Source organism: Lucilia cuprina, chromosome 3, assembly GCF_022045245.1.
Source record: "Lucilia cuprina isolate Lc7/37 chromosome 3, ASM2204524v1, whole genome shotgun sequence".
Classification (NCBI taxonomy): domain Eukaryota; kingdom Metazoa; phylum Arthropoda; class Insecta; order Diptera; family Calliphoridae; genus Lucilia; species Lucilia cuprina.
This window is the reverse complement of record NC_060951.1, coordinates 36,641,179-36,657,306: the sequence shown is the minus strand read 5'-3', so window position 1 is coordinate 36,657,306 and position 16,128 is coordinate 36,641,179. Positions and strand designations below refer to the sequence as shown.

Here is a 16,128-nt window from a genome sequence, read left to right as displayed (position 1 = left end):
TTTCTTGGTCCTTTAAAAAACATCGTTTTTACGCATTTTGAATAAAATCCCAAATTCTCAAAAATTTCGTTTTAATTAAAAAAGTATGTAATTTTACATTTATTTAAATTTATTAACTATATTATGCATTCTTTTGCATAAACAGATTTCTTTCCTTTCGCAAAAAACTTAAAAACTAAATTTCATTAAAATCTATATGAAAATTTTAACAAAACTAAGTAAAAAACTATAAAGACATAGCAGGGGCGGCTGTCTTCTTCTTTTGAGCCAAACGTTGTTCGCGCAACATTTGATAGGAAACACCAGGATCCTTGTGTGAACTGCGTGGGAAACGTTTGACCTTGGGTGCCTTCTGCTTGCCAGTAGCCACACTGACGGGCAGAATATTGCGTTTTTGGAAATTTTTGAAACGATCCACCAATAAACTGGATTCTTGTTTAATATTACGCATATTACCGGCTAAATCTTCGGGCATGGTAAGATCTTGATCGGGCTCAACATACTTGAGGCGACCCAAACGTTTAGGTTCAAATTTCTTTTTAAACGCGGTCTTCTTACGTCTCTTTTTCAATTCATTGAGTTCTTCCTCTTCGGCTAATACCTCGGCCTTCAAAGACTTAATGCGATTGAGGTCTGCAATTTGTTTTTTCAATGCCCTCTTCTCTTCCAGCTTCTTTTGTAGTTCTTTTTGTTTGAGTTCTTTATTGCGTGCTGTCTTGGATTTCTTTTTATTTTCTACTGGTGGATTTATAGTACGATAGGGTGCATCTTCATCTTCTGCTGCCGGTTTTGTATTTTCATTTTCCTGTTCCTCATCGTCATCATCCATACCAGACCTCATTTCTTTGAGTCTCAAACGTTCACTTTCTTCGGGCGTTACTTTAGAGAACATTTTTGTGGTGACACGTTTCAAATGTTTATTTTCTTTAATAATCTTTTCTTCTTTTTCGACTACAGCGGCAATAAGTTTTCGGTGATCTTCTAAAGAAGGATTATAACTTATGCCCGGATGAGGAGGTTCAAAGTTCCTATTGAAAAACGAAATAATTTAATTAAGTTTGAAAATATTGTGAATTTCATTTATCAACTTACTTGGCTTTTGTGGTTCTATGTCTAATGCTATCATGTACTTTAAATACTGGCAAACCCAACTGTTGAGCATGATAAACACTAAGTTCTTTAGAAATCCAACCCTTCTCATCTTTAAGACCAGGGATTTTATCACGAAAATCTTCCTCAACCCATAAATCTTTAGTATTATCCAATACCTTGGCCGCTTTCTTTTGCAATTTAGCTTCTACTTTAGCGTAAGTTTTCAAACGATCCTGGGTAGCTTTAATGTCCCTAGGTTTCTTGGGATTATAAACCTCTTCCTCAATATTGCGGCCAGCCTTTTTCTGGTTTTTAATAATGTTTCTAAATAAAAAAATTTCAAATAAAATCTTTCCTTTTGTTGAATTAATAGCCAAATTACCTTTTTACTATGGGATCTTGTACTTTAGAAGTGTTTTCCAATGCCTGATAAGATTTCATAGGCTTTTTGGCATTGAGTTTTCTCTTTTGTTTTTCGGTTAAAAGTTTCTTTTTATTAGCTTCTGAAGGAGCTACATCAACCTGAAAGAGTTCCTGATCGGCTTTATCCTCGAAGGTGCTGGTAATTCGTACACAAAAAAATTAATTTCAATTTGATTTTTTATAGTGGAGAAATCTACCTACCCAATTCTTTCCTCTTGACGCTGTTCTTCTAGGTATTCTTCTACATCTTTTATATCAGTTTTACGCCAGGCGGATTTATTTTTCTTTGAAATACGTTTTTTCTTTTGTATTTCAGACATTTCACTTGAAATTTTTTGATAAAATTTCTTAGTTTCCACAATTTTTTGTAGAAAACAATGCACGTGTTGTCTTAAAAAAACTGATGAAAACAATGAAGAACTGTCAAGGCGAATTCAATGTGTCAACGTTTTTTTATTTTTCTCAATAGTGTTGCCAATCAGTATAAGTAAATATATATTCTCATATTAAAATTGTAAAATATTAACTATAATTAAAATTTTATAACAGCAGTAGGTGATAAATATTTATTGTAATTTTTTTTAACAAATTATATACAAATTAAAGAGTTTGGAAGTGTTTCTTTTAAATGCATGTAGTAGAAAAATTACAGGAAAAATCGCTTTTTAATCTTAAATAATCTTTCCCCGCTGAAATGGCTTTTAATTCTCTTAAAAAACTACAATGGCAACGCTGTCATTTAGCAAAATAAAATAAAGTCGGATTAATATCAGGTGGCAGCAAGTGCAAGTTAAGACGAATTCTTGCTTTTTGTTTACATAAAGTTTGACAGATTTAAAAGTGGCAGAAATCGTTTTTATACATAAAGTTTGACAGTTTAGGTGCAAATAATCATAAACAAAATATAATTTTATGTTTCTATGGCATCATTTACTTAAAATTCAGCTTGAAAGAAAGTGTTTCAGCAAATGAGTGTTTTCTTTTTTTTATTAACCAGGAATCAGAGGTGTTATAACAAAAACTAAATACAAAAATAACATTAGCAGCTGCTAGGCTAGAACTTTCATGAGGTCAACAAGCTGAGAAGAGTTTTTAAAGAAGATGTGTAATTATAATCAAAAGCTTTAAGATAACATCATTTAGTAAACGGTAAGCAACAAGTTGACGTCGCTAACGCAACTTGAAGAAGAAAAAGAAAAGAACCCAAAAAAAGTAGCAACAACCACAACGACCGGGTTCTAACATAATAATACCAAAAAGAAAACTAAATCAAAACGTGGCATTTAAAGCGGAACTTAATATAGTTTGCAATCAATGTTTTTTCAATTAAAATTTCAATAAAAACAAATAAACAAACGTTGGAAACAAAATGTTAGTGCAATGTTATCAAAGATGGCTAATGAGCCTATTATTTTTAATGGTATTACCCACCTTATGTTGGGGACTTTTGGATGGTTTGTATTGTGGCAAACAAAATTGTTACGATGTCTTGGGTGTAACGCGTGATAATACTAAATCGGAAATTGCCAAAGCTTATCGTCTGTTGGCAAGGAAACATCATCCTGATTTGCATCGTACAGAAGAGGCTAAAAAGGAAGCAGAAACACAATTCAAATTAATAGCTACTGCCTATGAAATTCTAAAGGATGATGAATCACGTAATGATTATGACTACATGTTGGATAATCCAGATGAATACTATGCCCATTACTATCGTTACTATCGGCGAAGAGTGGCACCCAAAGTGGATGTACGTATAGTTATCATTGCCACTCTCACCATTATATCCATCATACAATACTACTCCGGATGGCAGCGTTACGATTCGGCCATTAAATACTTTGCTACTGTTCCTAAATACCGCAACAAGGCCTTAGAAATAGCCAAGGATGAGATTAATGAAAAAATCAACAATAAAAAGGGCAAAAATCGCCTATCCAAGGCTGAACAAAAAGAAGAATTGGAAAAGATTATACGCAAGGTGGTGGAAGAGAAAATGGATGTTAAGGGTGCTTATGCCAAACCCTCAGTGTGGGATGTCTTATGGGTACAAATCATTATTTTCCCTTATACTCTAGTAAGATGGCTTTGCTGGCAGGCCAATTGGTTTAGGAGATTTAACATTTGCAAACAGCCTTACGGACGTGAAGAGCAGTTGTACTTAATTAGGCGTCATATGAAAATGGGACAACATCAATTCGATGCCCAGGAAGACAAGCAAATTGAGGAATATTTACATTTGGAATTATGGGAAAAGGATAATTTTGATGTTTGGAAAATGGAGCAAGAGGAGGAAATGAAAAAGAAAATGGCAGAAAATCCACGTTATAAGGCGTATCGTCGTTATATGAAAAATCATGGTCCTGGTCGTATAACTTTTGAAGATTAGATTTAGATCGATTGCTAAATAGAGGAATTTTATTTATAATTTTTAATTTAATTAAAGTTTTATACATTTTTTTACATAAAATAATACTTAATTGTTTTTGTGTTGTGTTGTGTGTGTTCATCAAGTCAGAGTCCAGTACTTGTTTAGCCATAATTTTGAACATGTATTTTCTAACGTTTGTTTATTGTGTTAAATGCTTTTGAAAAAAATTTAGAAAGTTATACAACTGTCAAATAATTAAAAAATATCGTATAATCTAAGTTAATTATTTTTCCATTTATATTATGTATTTTTTTTTAATTAAAAACAATCCCCCTAATAATTCCATTGTTGAAACTAAAACAAACTATAGTTTTTTAATAAAAAAAATAAACTTTGTGTTTTCTGAGATTAAAAACTTTTATAAACAAGTTGTAAATCTGATATTTCCTACAGCTAAACTTATTATATATATTTTCTTTATTTTTACGAAAATCTGTTATACAGTATTTTAATAAATCTTCCAAAATTGAAAAAAAGTAAACAATAAAAATAAAATTTTTAATAGAAAATTATTATTTTTCAAATTATTTAAGACTTAAATAAGTAAATTTATAATATTGGACTCGAATGAAACTAAAATAAAAATTCAAAGATCGAATCTTAAAACTCGATTTTTTATAAAAAAACACATTTGCAAAAACTATTATTTTTTGTGAGTTTTTTTTTTCAAAAAATTTGACTTTTAAACGAAATTATGATTTTAAACTATAAAATGGACTTTCCACCGAAAATTGGACTTTTCAACTGAAAATCAAATTTTTCACCAGAACATCAACTTCTACAATTAAATTTTTCAATTGGATTAAAAAAAATCGATTTTTCAGGAACAAATCGATTTTTTAATAGAAAAACATAAATTTTCCAGTAGAAAATCTGGTTTTATCAAAAATTCGATCACGAAATCGATTTTTCAAAATTCTATTTTTACAAAATTCTATTTTTACTATAAAATTGATTTTTTCATCATAAAATGAAAATTCCAATAAAAAGAAACACGACTTTTCACCGGAAAAAACCCAATTTTTTTTTTTAGTTTTAGTCATAAGTTGGACTTTTCACTGAAACTTTAAAAATTACTTTTCGTAAAAAAATCTTCTTTTCTTCAAAATTTGATATTTTTTAATAAAGTTAAAGTTTTCTCTAAAAATATTCAGAAAATATGAAGAAATCAACTTTTCTCCAGAAAAACTTTTTTTAAACTCCATTTTTCAACTGAAAACTGATTTTCACTAAAACTCGAATTTTAATTAGAAAATTTATCTTTTTGTTTACTGAAAAATTTCTTGGAAATCTTGATTTCACCAGAATAATTCGAATAAAAAGAACACGACTTTTCTCCGGAAAAACATCAAAAAAAAATTTCGATTGTTTACTAAAAAATTCAGTTTTAGTCTAAAATTGGACTTTTTTACTGAAAATTTAAAAATGGCTTTTTTCAAAAAAAAAAAAAAAACTTCTTTTCTTCAAAATTTAATATTTTTTAATAAATTTATAGTTTTATCTAAAAATATTCAGAAAATATCTTTAAAAAATCGCAAAGTAAAATCTATTTAAAGTTTTTGTTTTTTCACAAGAAATCAGCTTTTCTCCAGAAAAACATTTTTTTTATAAAAAACTCCACTTTTCATCAAAAAAAAAAAAAAATCACTAAAACTCAAATTTTAATTAGAAAATCATTCTTTTTGTTTACTGAAAAATTTTTAGGAAATCTTTATTTCATCAGAATAGCCGAAGAAGTTTCGCTATCGAAAACACTTTGTGTTATCGAAATTAAGCTAAAATGTATTAGATTTCTTGTTCGTTATCGAATGCCCTTATCGAAAACACATTACGTTATCGAAATTAAACTAAAATGTATTAGATTTCTTGTTCGTTCTGCAATGTCCTCATTTCGAAGAGAAAAATTATGATTAAATTTACTCCAACACCTTGAACTATTATGTCTTAAAGAATCTGAGGAATTAGACATAGATCTTGAAGAATCTTAAAAGTATTTGTGAATTGCTAAAGGATAAATGCAAACCATATAAGCGAAAAGAAGATATTTTTCTTTTGTCCTCGAAAAATTTAACGTTTTTTTAAATACTTATGTTTTTTTCCCCAGTAGTCCCCTATAGTTTACATATTTTACTTTTATACATAATTAATTCACATTAGAAAAAGTATTAGTTCAAAATCTTTAATATTAAAGCTTTTTCTCCATAATTAACATATTTTTTGTTAACATATTGAAAGAAAAAAACATACTCAAACGTTTATTGACCTTTTTTCTTCTTGTTATACTTAGTGGCCAGCAAAATTATTAAATTTTTTTGTAAAACTAATAAAGCTTAATCATTTTTTTCTAACACTTGAGTTCGATTTGAATTAAAAACGTTTCTAATTTACTGCTTTAAAACCGGTTAATGATGATTTAGTTCTAGCACATGTTTAACTCTGTATTAATTATTATATTTTTTTAAATTTTGTTTTGTTTATAAAGAAATTTATTTATAAATAACTTGTACTATTTACTTCTTTTATGTTTATACAATTGTTATTTCGTTTTTTAGTTTTTGTTTCAAAAAATCAACAATGTAATAAATAATAGGTATAGTTTTTGGATAAAAATAGTTTATTTAAACAGTTGTTATTTCGGTTATAGTAGTGGCTTTCTTAATAAACAATTAATCTTAAAGAAATGTTTACTTTAGAATAATTATTTTAATAATATTTTGGTGTTTAAAGAAAACACTGTGAAAAGTTTTTTTCAACACAGACAGTTTTTTATGAAAATATAAGCGTGCAAGATATCGAGGACTTGTTAAGCTAATATTTAAACTTTTTCAAAAAACATTGACTTATTTAAAACTAACAAACTAAAGTATTACTCTGTTACTAATTGTAGAAACAAAAATGTTTGAATTTATGGTTTCGAGGGCATTCTCACCTCTATTCTGTATGACCTGGTTCACACTGGGAAACTTTTGTAGAGATATTTTTGATTTTATGTGTGAGAGAAATAGATGATTGATATTTCTTTCTCTCACACACAAAAATCTAAAGTTTCTCTACAAAAGTTTCCCAGTGTGAACCAGGTCATACAGAATAGGGGTGCGAATGTCCAGTGTGAACCAGGTCTATTTTGATTACGTTTACGCAATGATTGATAAAAGGTATTCCAACAAAAAAAATCTGAATCGTAACAAAAATAAGAAGCAATTCCATTTCGTTTGAATGCTTTATGATTGTGTGTATTCTGCATTTCGATCGTAATTACATTTTTGTAAGACCTGGGTCACACTGGGAAACTTTTGTAGAGAAACTTTTGATTTTTGTGTTTGAGAGAAAGAAATATCAACCTTCTTTTTCTCTCACACACAAAATCAAAAGTTTCTCTACAAAATTTTCCCAGTGTGAACCAGGTCTAAGTTGTTGTTTATGTGGCGGAGAGTCGAATCGAAATGCAAAATACCAAAGTTGCCAAACGGAGAAAATATCGATTCAAATTGAAATGTAGAATAGGGGCCTCTATTTTTAGCAGTATTTGCTAAAATTTTGATCGAATACTGAAGATTTTGTTTAAGAAAATTTTAAGAAATTCGTAGTCATAAAGTTTCTAACGTTTTTAACAATATTAAAAAAAAATTGTTAAAATATTGGGTTGCAATTTAGAATATTGACAAAATTATAAAAAATACATATTTCCATGCTTTTTTATATTTTATTGCTTTTATTTTTTTTTTTTTTTAATTTAATTTAATAAACTACTAACTATTTATAAATGATTACTATAAATATCATCATCATACATAATAATAATGGCTGAAAAAAATATCAATGTTATTTTGTTTTGAATTATACAACATATGTGATGTATTTGAAACTATAGATAATTTGCATTAAACAGAATAAAATTTCGAACACTTCAAAGAGATACATACAATACAAATAAAATATTAAATGGCAAGTGAAAAAACTATAAATAAATTATTATAAAAAGTACCTTTAAACTAAATAAATACAAAAGTTTTTAGTTTAAAATTTTGAATACAATAAATATTTCAATCCCTGACTTGTTTAAATTTTTTTTGTTGTTTTTGTTAAATATAAATCTTTGGTTTAAAGTGGTTTAAAGGAAAAATGTAAAGGATTAATTATGGCAATTTAGTTATAGACGTGGGTTTAATTACGAGGACAATGCGCGCTTATTACAAAAACAAAATCTCGTTGTAACAGTTTTGTTAATAAATTCAATAGAAAACATTTGAAATTAATCTTTCACAGACGTAGCTTTTGCCAAACTTTACTCATGCGTGTATTGGTATCGAATATACTGCGTACTAGGAAGACTTGTAAAAGGCCCACTGCCACCATGGCACAAATTTGAAAGAGAGACCAGGTGTTGACTTTACTGAAATTACTTTCAGCTAAATTACGATCTCTGGCCTCATGAGATCTAAGCATATCCTGTATTTGTCTAGCTTTGGTCATTTGCATGCGTATGCGACCCACATAGTCCATAATATCCTGTACTTTCATTTCATAATACTCTTCGGGCGTTAAACCTTCTAGCACATCATTCCACTGATCATCGCCTAAATTCTGTTCACCTTCCTTCTCTACTATCAGTTCAAAGAATACCGTCTTACGGTTAAATGTACTGAAAGTGTTATCAAAACAGAATCTATAATCCCCCTCTTTTTGTACGTCATGACGGTGTATATTTTCTGGCTTCTTAAAGTCGGTGACAATTATTAAGCCTATGGGATCGGCCAATGAAAAACTGATATCTAAATCACCATGACCACCGTCTATCACTTGATATTCTATATCTATGGTTTCGCCAAGTTTAACATTGTGAAAGAAACATTCTTTTTTGCCCGCATCGACATGCACCGTCATTTCTTTGTCATAGGCCTGCACTTTGACCAGCAACATCAGCAGCAGGCTAAATGTTACAAGTTTGTTTATATGTACTTTCCGCATGTTATACTGTAATTTTTAAATTAAAGTTTAATTGATAATTTTCGTTTTTTTTCTACAATTTTCTATGAAATTTACCATTATTACGAATTTCCAAACAAAGAACGACTACAACAAAAAGGAATAATTTATTGAAATGTCAAACAAATGAATTAAGAAAAAAACTGATAAACAACTAAACACAAGCACACATATCAGGTTTGTTATAAATAGTAGTATAAAAAAGTACTATAGTTTTAGAGTTAATGATTTATGTACACATAAAAAAACTCGCCTAAATCACAAAAATGCCATTTTATTTCATTAGCATGTGGCATCTCTTTTAAATTTTTTTCCTCTATTATTTTAAATTACTCTCACAGCTGATTGTCAAAGTCATCAGAATAGTTTTTTGCAGCTGAAGCAATAGAAATTGGTGCCGGAAAATCTTGGATAGGAAGGTATATTCAATTAAAATTGTTAAAAAAGGCTGCAAGAATGATTAACGAACTGCAATATGAATAAATAATTAAGTATTTTGTCTGTGCAAACAAAATAAAAAAAACACATTTTTAAAACTACAAACATAAGAAAACTAAGTGGATTCCAAGGGTAAATAAAATCTAAATAGGAAAAAAGTGAAAAGTTGCACAAATATGAAGGAAACAAAACTTGTTTTAATGCTGGCCCAATCATTTATAGGTAACTTGCATACTTTTTCACTAGACAAACAATGAAAATAATTGTTATTTTATTAATTTCTAGGTACTGGCTTCTTTTTTCTGTACGTTCATCATGTAAGATGTCTATTTGAAAGTCGCACTAATGTGGCTCACTTGACACAATTGGAACGTGAATCGTTATTTCGGCGTGAAGATGCTTTATACTATAGTTTCTATAAAACATTAACAGACGCCCCCGACTTTTGGTCTGGCATAGATCAATTGTCTAATCTAACCACCATAGAATATCCACACAGTGTTAATGTCTTGAGTAGATTTCATGTATTACCAGAGATAACAATAGGGTAAGTATCTTCACTTAAACACGTTAACCCCACCCCCATGTACATGTGTATGTAGATATCTTTTAATGATATGATAATCCATAAAATAATTATTGTTTTTTATGTGTTCTTCTACTTATATTTTTAATGTTTTCTTTTTATTTAGATTCTTTTATCATGTTCTACGCTCCCATAGCAAATTGGGTCTTTTCTCTTTGCTTAGCTGCTGGCGTTCCGATGATATACGTTTGACCCTAGACTATGGCCGTTGTGAGGGACAAAATTTGCAATTCTATTTGGAGTGTGTTTGGATGTTGGGTGGTGTTACCATTTTAACTATTTATATGTATGGTCTGCTATTAAGTCGTAATATATTTGGTGGCATTTATGCAGTGGCTTCGTATATTATGTTTCATAGTTTCGCCTCGAAAATCTACGAAAGGCCAATGGCACGTGAAAATTTTGCATTTCCAGCCATATATTTGCAAATGTTTTACTTGTGCGTTTGCATTAATCGTGTTTCGGAGAAGAAAACTCTTACTATGTCCATAGTGCCGGTAAGTAATGTTATTTGGATTACAACAAATTAAAATAGACAACGTTAATATGTAGATTGAAAAGAGTTCAGAGGTTTAGTTCAGTTCAAGATCAGTTCTGGTTTAGTTCTACTTCATTTCTAGTTTATTTTCAGTTCAGTTCTATGTCAGTTCTAGTTTATTTCTAGTTCAGTTCTAGTTAAGATCTAGTTCAGTTCTAGTTCAGTTCTAGTTCAGTCTAGTTCAGTTCTAGTTCAGTTCTAGTTCAGTTCTAGTTCAGTTCTAGTTCAGTTCTAGTTCAGTTTTAGTTCAGTTCTAGTTCAGTTCTAGTACAGTTCTAGTTCAGTCCTAGTTCAGTTCTAGTTCAGTTCTAGTTCAGTTCTAGTTCAGTTCTAGTTCAATTCTAGTTCAGTTCAAGTTCAGTTCCAGTTCAGTTCAAGTTCAGTTCTAGTTCAGTTCTAGTTTAGTTTTAGTTTAGTTTTAGTTCAGTTCTAGTTCAGTTCTACTTCAGTTCTAGTTCAGTTCTAGTTAATTCAGTTCTAGTTTAGTTTACAATATTTGGAAAAGTATACAATTCATTCCTAACAATCTTATTTTCTTTATTTCAGACCTTAAAACTTACCTATTTCACAACCATGGCTCTATTGTGTTGGCAATTTTCTGCCATAATATTCGCCAGTCAAATTCTTATACTTATGCTACCATGGTCTATAAGTTCGGTACCCAATCGTGTGGTTGGAATGTTTACAGTTGATTATGTCTCGTCACAACTAATGGCAAATTGGATAGCTTATTATTACTCTCAAGGAAACCGTCGTTATTTCTTTGGTTGGCAGCTAGGTCCACTAATCGGTCTGTCATTAATAACAGCAATACGTTTGTATAAACAAACACCCGCAGCATCAACAAATAGTACATCATCAACTAGCGCTACACAACAAAAGGAGACAGAATCTAGTATAACTGAAAATACAGCAGAATTTTTGTTCAAAACCATACCTCTGGGAGTGTTACTTTCAATTTGTTCGCAAAGTACCATCAATGATCTGCTTGAATTATCCGGCTTAGCTAAACCGATAGAAAATACATATGCTCTCTACCGGGATCTTATCATACATTGGGGTTTACAGGCTAAAGTTAACTTTGTTACCAGTTTATCGGCCTGTAATCCCGATTACGCACGCATGGAGTTGTCTGAACTTTGGGGCTTTATAAAGAATTTAGTGGTTAAACCTTATTGCCTATATGGTGTTGTTATAATGGCAAAATTCTTTCGTAAATGGCGTAAAACTACTGAACCCAAAGAACCAAATTCTGAAGTGGTTGAACGAGCTAAAAATTATATTTTAGAAGATTTTCTCGAAGAGCATCACGTCAGTATGTCGGATATGACAAAAAAAGAAACCGAAGCCATGTTTAATGAATGCATGGAACTATTTGCTAAATGTGACTATGATTATGATCGTTATAAAAAAGAAAAATTGAAATTGAAAAAAGAAAACCCCGATGAACATTTGAAATTTATGAATGACATTAAAAAACTAAAAGAACAAATTAATGAAATACGCGAACACAAAGATAAAAAGTCAACGCAAAATAAAGAAAATCAAACTCAAAATGAAAATGAAAAGAAAGATGAAGATAAAGAGAAAGATGATGAACAAACTGATAATGATCACTCAAATGAACAAGACAAAGATTCTTCTTCATCATCATCAGCATCTGATAGAACAAATAAACCGTCCATAAATGGTAAAAAATCATCTTCCGAAAACACATCATCATCCTCCTCATCACAACAGAAGCCTACTGGTAAGAAAACAACCGATCTCAATGGCACTGAAAGTGATGCTGATATAGATGACGATGATAATACCTGCAATTATCGTAGTTTTCACTATTTATACAGTTTTCTACAAATGGCTGTATTCGCTTTTATAGGCCTCAGTATTAGAAAATTATTTTTCTTATGTTTTACACAAGGTTGTGTTCTTGGTTCTACAATATGTTCCTCATTTATGTCTAAGAAAAATCGTCGCATTTTTTGGACTGCCTATTTGTCAGTGTTTTTAACGAGTATTATTAATCCGGGAATAAGGGTGAGTAGTTTTGGAATTTTTATTATTATTTTAATCCACGTACCGTTGATCAAGTTCTATTTCATTTTTAATTTATATGTAGTTTAGTTCTAGTTCAGTTCTAGATCAGTTCTAGTTCAGTTCTAGTTCAGTTTCAGTTCTTGTTTAGTTCTAGTTCAGTTCTAGTTCACTTCTAGTTAAGTTCTAGTTCAGTTCTAGTTCAGTTCTAGTTCAGTTCTAGTTCAGTTCTAGTTCAGTTCTAGTTCAGTTCTAGTTCAGTTCTAATTCAGTTTTAGTTCAGTTCTAGTTCAGTTCTAGTTCAGTTCTAGTTCAGTTCTAGTTCAGTTCTAGTTCAGTTCTAGTTCAGTTCTAGTTCAGTTCTAGTTCAGTTCTAGTTCAGTTCTAGTTCAGTTCTAGTTCAGTTCTAGTTCTTTTCTAGTTCAGTTCTAGTTCAGTTCTAGTTCAGTTCTAGTTCAGTTCTAGTTCAGTTCTAGTTCAGTTCTAGTACAGTTCTAGTTCAGTTCTAGTTCAGTTCTAGTTCAGTTCTAGTTTAATTCTAGTTTAGTTCTAGTTCAATTCTAGTTCAGATCTAGTTCAGTTCTAGTTCAGTTCTAGTTCAGTTCTAGTTCAGTCCTAGTTCAGTTCTCGTTTAGTTATAGTTTAGTTCTAGTTCTTGTTCAGTTTTAGTTTTATTTTTATACTTTTTTATTTTTTTTTTAGAATATCCAAGAAGAGTATTTTCCATCTAACGAACTTAAATTGGGACATGATGATTTAGACACCATGTTGGAATGGATTAAAATGAATACCGAAAGAGATGCAGTATTTGCCGGTATAATATAAAAATTAAAAAATATTTACAGTATTAGTCTAATAAAGTAAATCTGTAATTACAGGACCTATTGATATAATTGGCACTGTTCACCTATCAACCAGGAGGCCAATAGTTAATCATGCTCATTTAGAAATGAGACAAATAAGGTAAGTAAAATAACATACATTTGTGCAATACATATTTAAATAAAATTGTTTATACATTTTCAAATAGTGAACGAACTGAACATGTTTATAGTATATTTAGTCGTCAACAATCATCAGATATTTACAATCAATGTTCTCAATTAAAAATACAATATTTAATTGTGACATTAAGTGACTGTAACAATGAAACTAGGTAAATACTTGCTTTTATTATTTAGTTTGTTTATAAATTTCATTATGTGTTTTTTATTTCATTTAGAGATGAATGTGATTTATTAACAATATGGGATGATATGCAACCAGCATATCGTAAATATCCACAATTTTGTTCAGAATTAGCAGTTAAGAATATACCGAGCTTTTTAAAAGTATTTACCAGCGATTATTATGCTATTATTAAAATGTTTTCGCAAAGTGTACAAATTAATTTGAAATTTAATAAAATGCCTGAAAAACAAATGTGAGTGAAACTATTATAAAAATACAAAAACAAAAAAAAAATATATATATTAATATATAAAAGAATGTTTTTATTAAAATGGTTGAAAATTTATAAAATTCTAAAAAACACATAAAATACAATATAATTATTATCAAAAAAAGTCAATTGCTTGCAAAACACTTTAAAGCTTCTTTGAGCATCAAATGAAAAAAATGAAAATAAAACACAAATAAAAAGGAATACAATACAATAAATGCAATTATTTTATACACAAAACAAAAGAATAAAAAAAAAAAAACAAAACAAAAAAGTGCAACAAAACAAATCACATTAATAAACCAAATACCAATCCTATATTGAATTTATTTTCTGAAACAAAAATCCTATTTTAAAAGCTTGAAATATGTAAGTGAATAAAACTATTAAAAGAAAACCTAAATAATATTTTTAAAACATTTTGAAGAGACTTGAGTTTTGTTCTTTCCCTGTTACAAAAAAACATAAATATTTAACTGATTTCATTTTTATGATCTATATTAAGTATAAACTTTTGTATAAATTTATAAAATTAAACTTGAAAAAAATAAGTAAAATACCAGCCAACTTAGTTTTTAAGTTCACTTATGAAACTCTAAAAAAACAAAAAAATGATTATAAATATTAGTGTTAAACACTTATTTTCTACTTTACTATTATTATTATCATTATTATTGCTATTATAATGAGTATATTTAATAATAAATACATTTGTAGTTTTTAAAATTAAATCATTTTTCTTAATTGCATACATAGAAACACATATACATACGTATGTATAAATACATACACATTCACTTTATTAAGATTATTACTACTTATACGTTTCTTTCCTTTTCTTTGTATTTTAAAAATAAATAATTAATTAGTTATACTTAGTATGCATTCCCAGTTACTTTAAGGAATGAAAAAAAGAGACACACATAATATGATTTCGTCATTTTGGTATTTTTTTTAAACAAAAACAAAAATGTATTTCAAAAATATGAGTGATAAATTTTAAATTATATGTGAAAAAAAAACAAATATTAAAACTTTAAAAAATAAATATTTTTAGGTGAAATTAAAAGTTTAAAGATAAAAAATAAAAAAAATATATAAAAAAATCAAATAAAAGAAATGTGTTTTGATCCACTAACTAACTAGCTAACTAACTAACTAACTAACTAACTAACTAACTAACTAACTAACTAACTAACTAACTAACTAACTAACTAACTAACTAACTAACTAACTAACTAACTAACTAACTAACTAACTAACTAACTAACTAACTATTTAACTAACTAACTAACTAACTAACTAACTAACTAACTAACTAACTACCTAATTACCTAATTACCTAACTATACAATGAAACATGCTAATGTTGCTACTACTTTTATAAAAATCTAAAATTTTTCAGATTCCAAATACAGCTATTGAGAAGCTGAACTGCTTAGCTTTCACATGCAGAAAGTTTCATATAAATATCCCAAATGGTTGCCGAGATATAATCATTGAAACTTTACCTTGAAGTGGCAAATTATCACAAAATAAGACTACACAAGGTTTGACAAATTGTACCATATCTCTAAAACTTTTTAGAGATATTTAAATAAAACTTTGTAGGTTAATGAAATAGGAATTCCAGATTCCTATAAGCTATGAAAATTTTTCATAAGTTCAGTATTTAGCGAGATATAAGTGTTTAAAATTTAGTTAGAATTTTTAGCTGTTGAATTATAGTGTCAGGCGGGCCAAAGGTTGCACATCATTTAGCCAATATTCCAAACTATCATATGGTGAAACATTTATTTAAAAATCTCTTATGGTTCCCGAGTTATAGCAATTTAAAGAAAATGCTGAACGGGAATCCACCTACTAACAAATTCTGGTGACCTGGTGTTTTACCAAATTTTTTGAAATTTTTGTTTTTCGTTTTTTTGTGGCGTAAAACTAATTTTGGTTTTTACTTAATATCTCCGGTGATCTTAAAGATAATTGAATGAAATTTGGCTAGTAAATAGATTATGATATCAGCTTTCATTTTTCGAAAAATAAAAATACTGCCACGCCCACTTACAGTGAAAAAAGTGGGCGTAAACTAAAAACTACTATTTTCTTGCAAATTATGTTGTTTTTTGGGAAAAAATATGTATCAAGGAGAAGCTGAATTC

At 29.0% G+C, this 16,128-nt stretch overlaps 4 protein-coding genes across 4 annotated transcripts; 2 read left to right on the top strand and 2 right to left on the bottom strand.

Annotated features, from left to right (window-relative positions):
• Positions 1–74: 74 nt before the first annotated feature.
• On the bottom strand, positions 75–1,923 carry LOC111688394 (ribosome biogenesis protein NOP53). Its single transcript, XM_023450897.2, has 4 exons — positions 1,717–1,923; positions 1,475–1,651; positions 1,093–1,416; positions 75–1,028 (listed from the first exon to the last, which is right to left on the bottom strand). Exons 1-4 carry the CDS (start codon positions 1,833–1,835, stop codon positions 227–229), a joined length of 1,422 nt encoding a protein of 473 aa, XP_023306665.2. The 5' UTR covers positions 1,836–1,923; the 3' UTR covers positions 75–226.
• A 458-nt stretch (positions 1,924–2,381) lies between these two features.
• Positions 2,382–4,130, top strand: LOC111688390 (dnaJ homolog subfamily C member 25 homolog). Its single transcript, XM_023450893.2, has one exon. It carries the CDS (start codon positions 2,885–2,887, stop codon positions 3,902–3,904), a length of 1,020 nt encoding a protein of 339 aa, XP_023306661.2. The 5' UTR covers positions 2,382–2,884; the 3' UTR covers positions 3,905–4,130.
• Positions 4,131–7,954: 3,824 nt separating this feature from the next.
• On the bottom strand, positions 7,955–9,127 carry LOC111688391 (transmembrane emp24 domain-containing protein 5). The gene is made up of 2 exons (XM_023450894.2): positions 8,990–9,127; positions 7,955–8,920 (listed from the first exon to the last, which is right to left on the bottom strand). The coding sequence occupies exons 1-2, from the start codon at positions 8,990–8,992 to the stop codon at positions 8,207–8,209; spliced, it is 717 nt and encodes a 238-aa protein (XP_023306662.1). The 5' UTR covers positions 8,993–9,127; the 3' UTR covers positions 7,955–8,206.
• Positions 9,128–9,274: 147 nt separating this feature from the next.
• Positions 9,275–14,202, top strand: LOC111688388 (C-mannosyltransferase dpy-19 homolog). The gene is made up of 8 exons (XM_023450891.2): positions 9,275–9,592; positions 9,656–9,917; positions 10,063–10,453; positions 11,041–12,531; positions 13,231–13,342; positions 13,407–13,491; positions 13,559–13,684; positions 13,751–14,202. Exons 1-8 carry the CDS (start codon positions 9,547–9,549, stop codon positions 13,953–13,955), a joined length of 2,718 nt encoding a protein of 905 aa, XP_023306659.2. The 5' UTR covers positions 9,275–9,546; the 3' UTR covers positions 13,956–14,202.
• The last annotated feature ends 1,926 nt before the right edge of the window (positions 14,203–16,128 follow it).

Excerpts from the sequence above, each read along its gene's own strand:
- LOC111688394 (XM_023450897.2), bottom strand. The coding sequence starts at position 1,835 with ATGTCTGAAATACAAAAGAAAAAACGTATTTCAAAGAAAAATAAATCC. Across the intron at positions 1,417-1,474 it reads CAAGATCCCATAGTAAAAAG|AAACATTATTAAAAACCAGA; the intron begins GTAATTTGGCTA and ends TTTTTTATTTAG. Across the intron at positions 1,029-1,092 it reads CATAGAACCACAAAAGCCAA|GAACTTTGAACCTCCTCATC; the intron begins GTAAGTTGATAA and ends GTTTTTCAATAG.
- LOC111688390 (XM_023450893.2), top strand. The coding sequence starts at position 2,885 with ATGTTAGTGCAATGTTATCAAAGATGGCTAATGAGCCTATTATTTTTA.
- LOC111688388 (XM_023450891.2), top strand. The coding sequence starts at position 9,547 with ATGAAGGAAACAAAACTTGTTTTAATGCTGGCCCAATCATTTATAG. Across the intron at positions 13,343-13,406 it reads AAGAGATGCAGTATTTGCCG|GACCTATTGATATAATTGGC; the intron begins GTATAATATAAA and ends CTGTAATTACAG. Across the intron at positions 13,492-13,558 it reads TTAGAAATGAGACAAATAAG|TGAACGAACTGAACATGTTT; the intron begins GTAAGTAAAATA and ends ATTTTCAAATAG.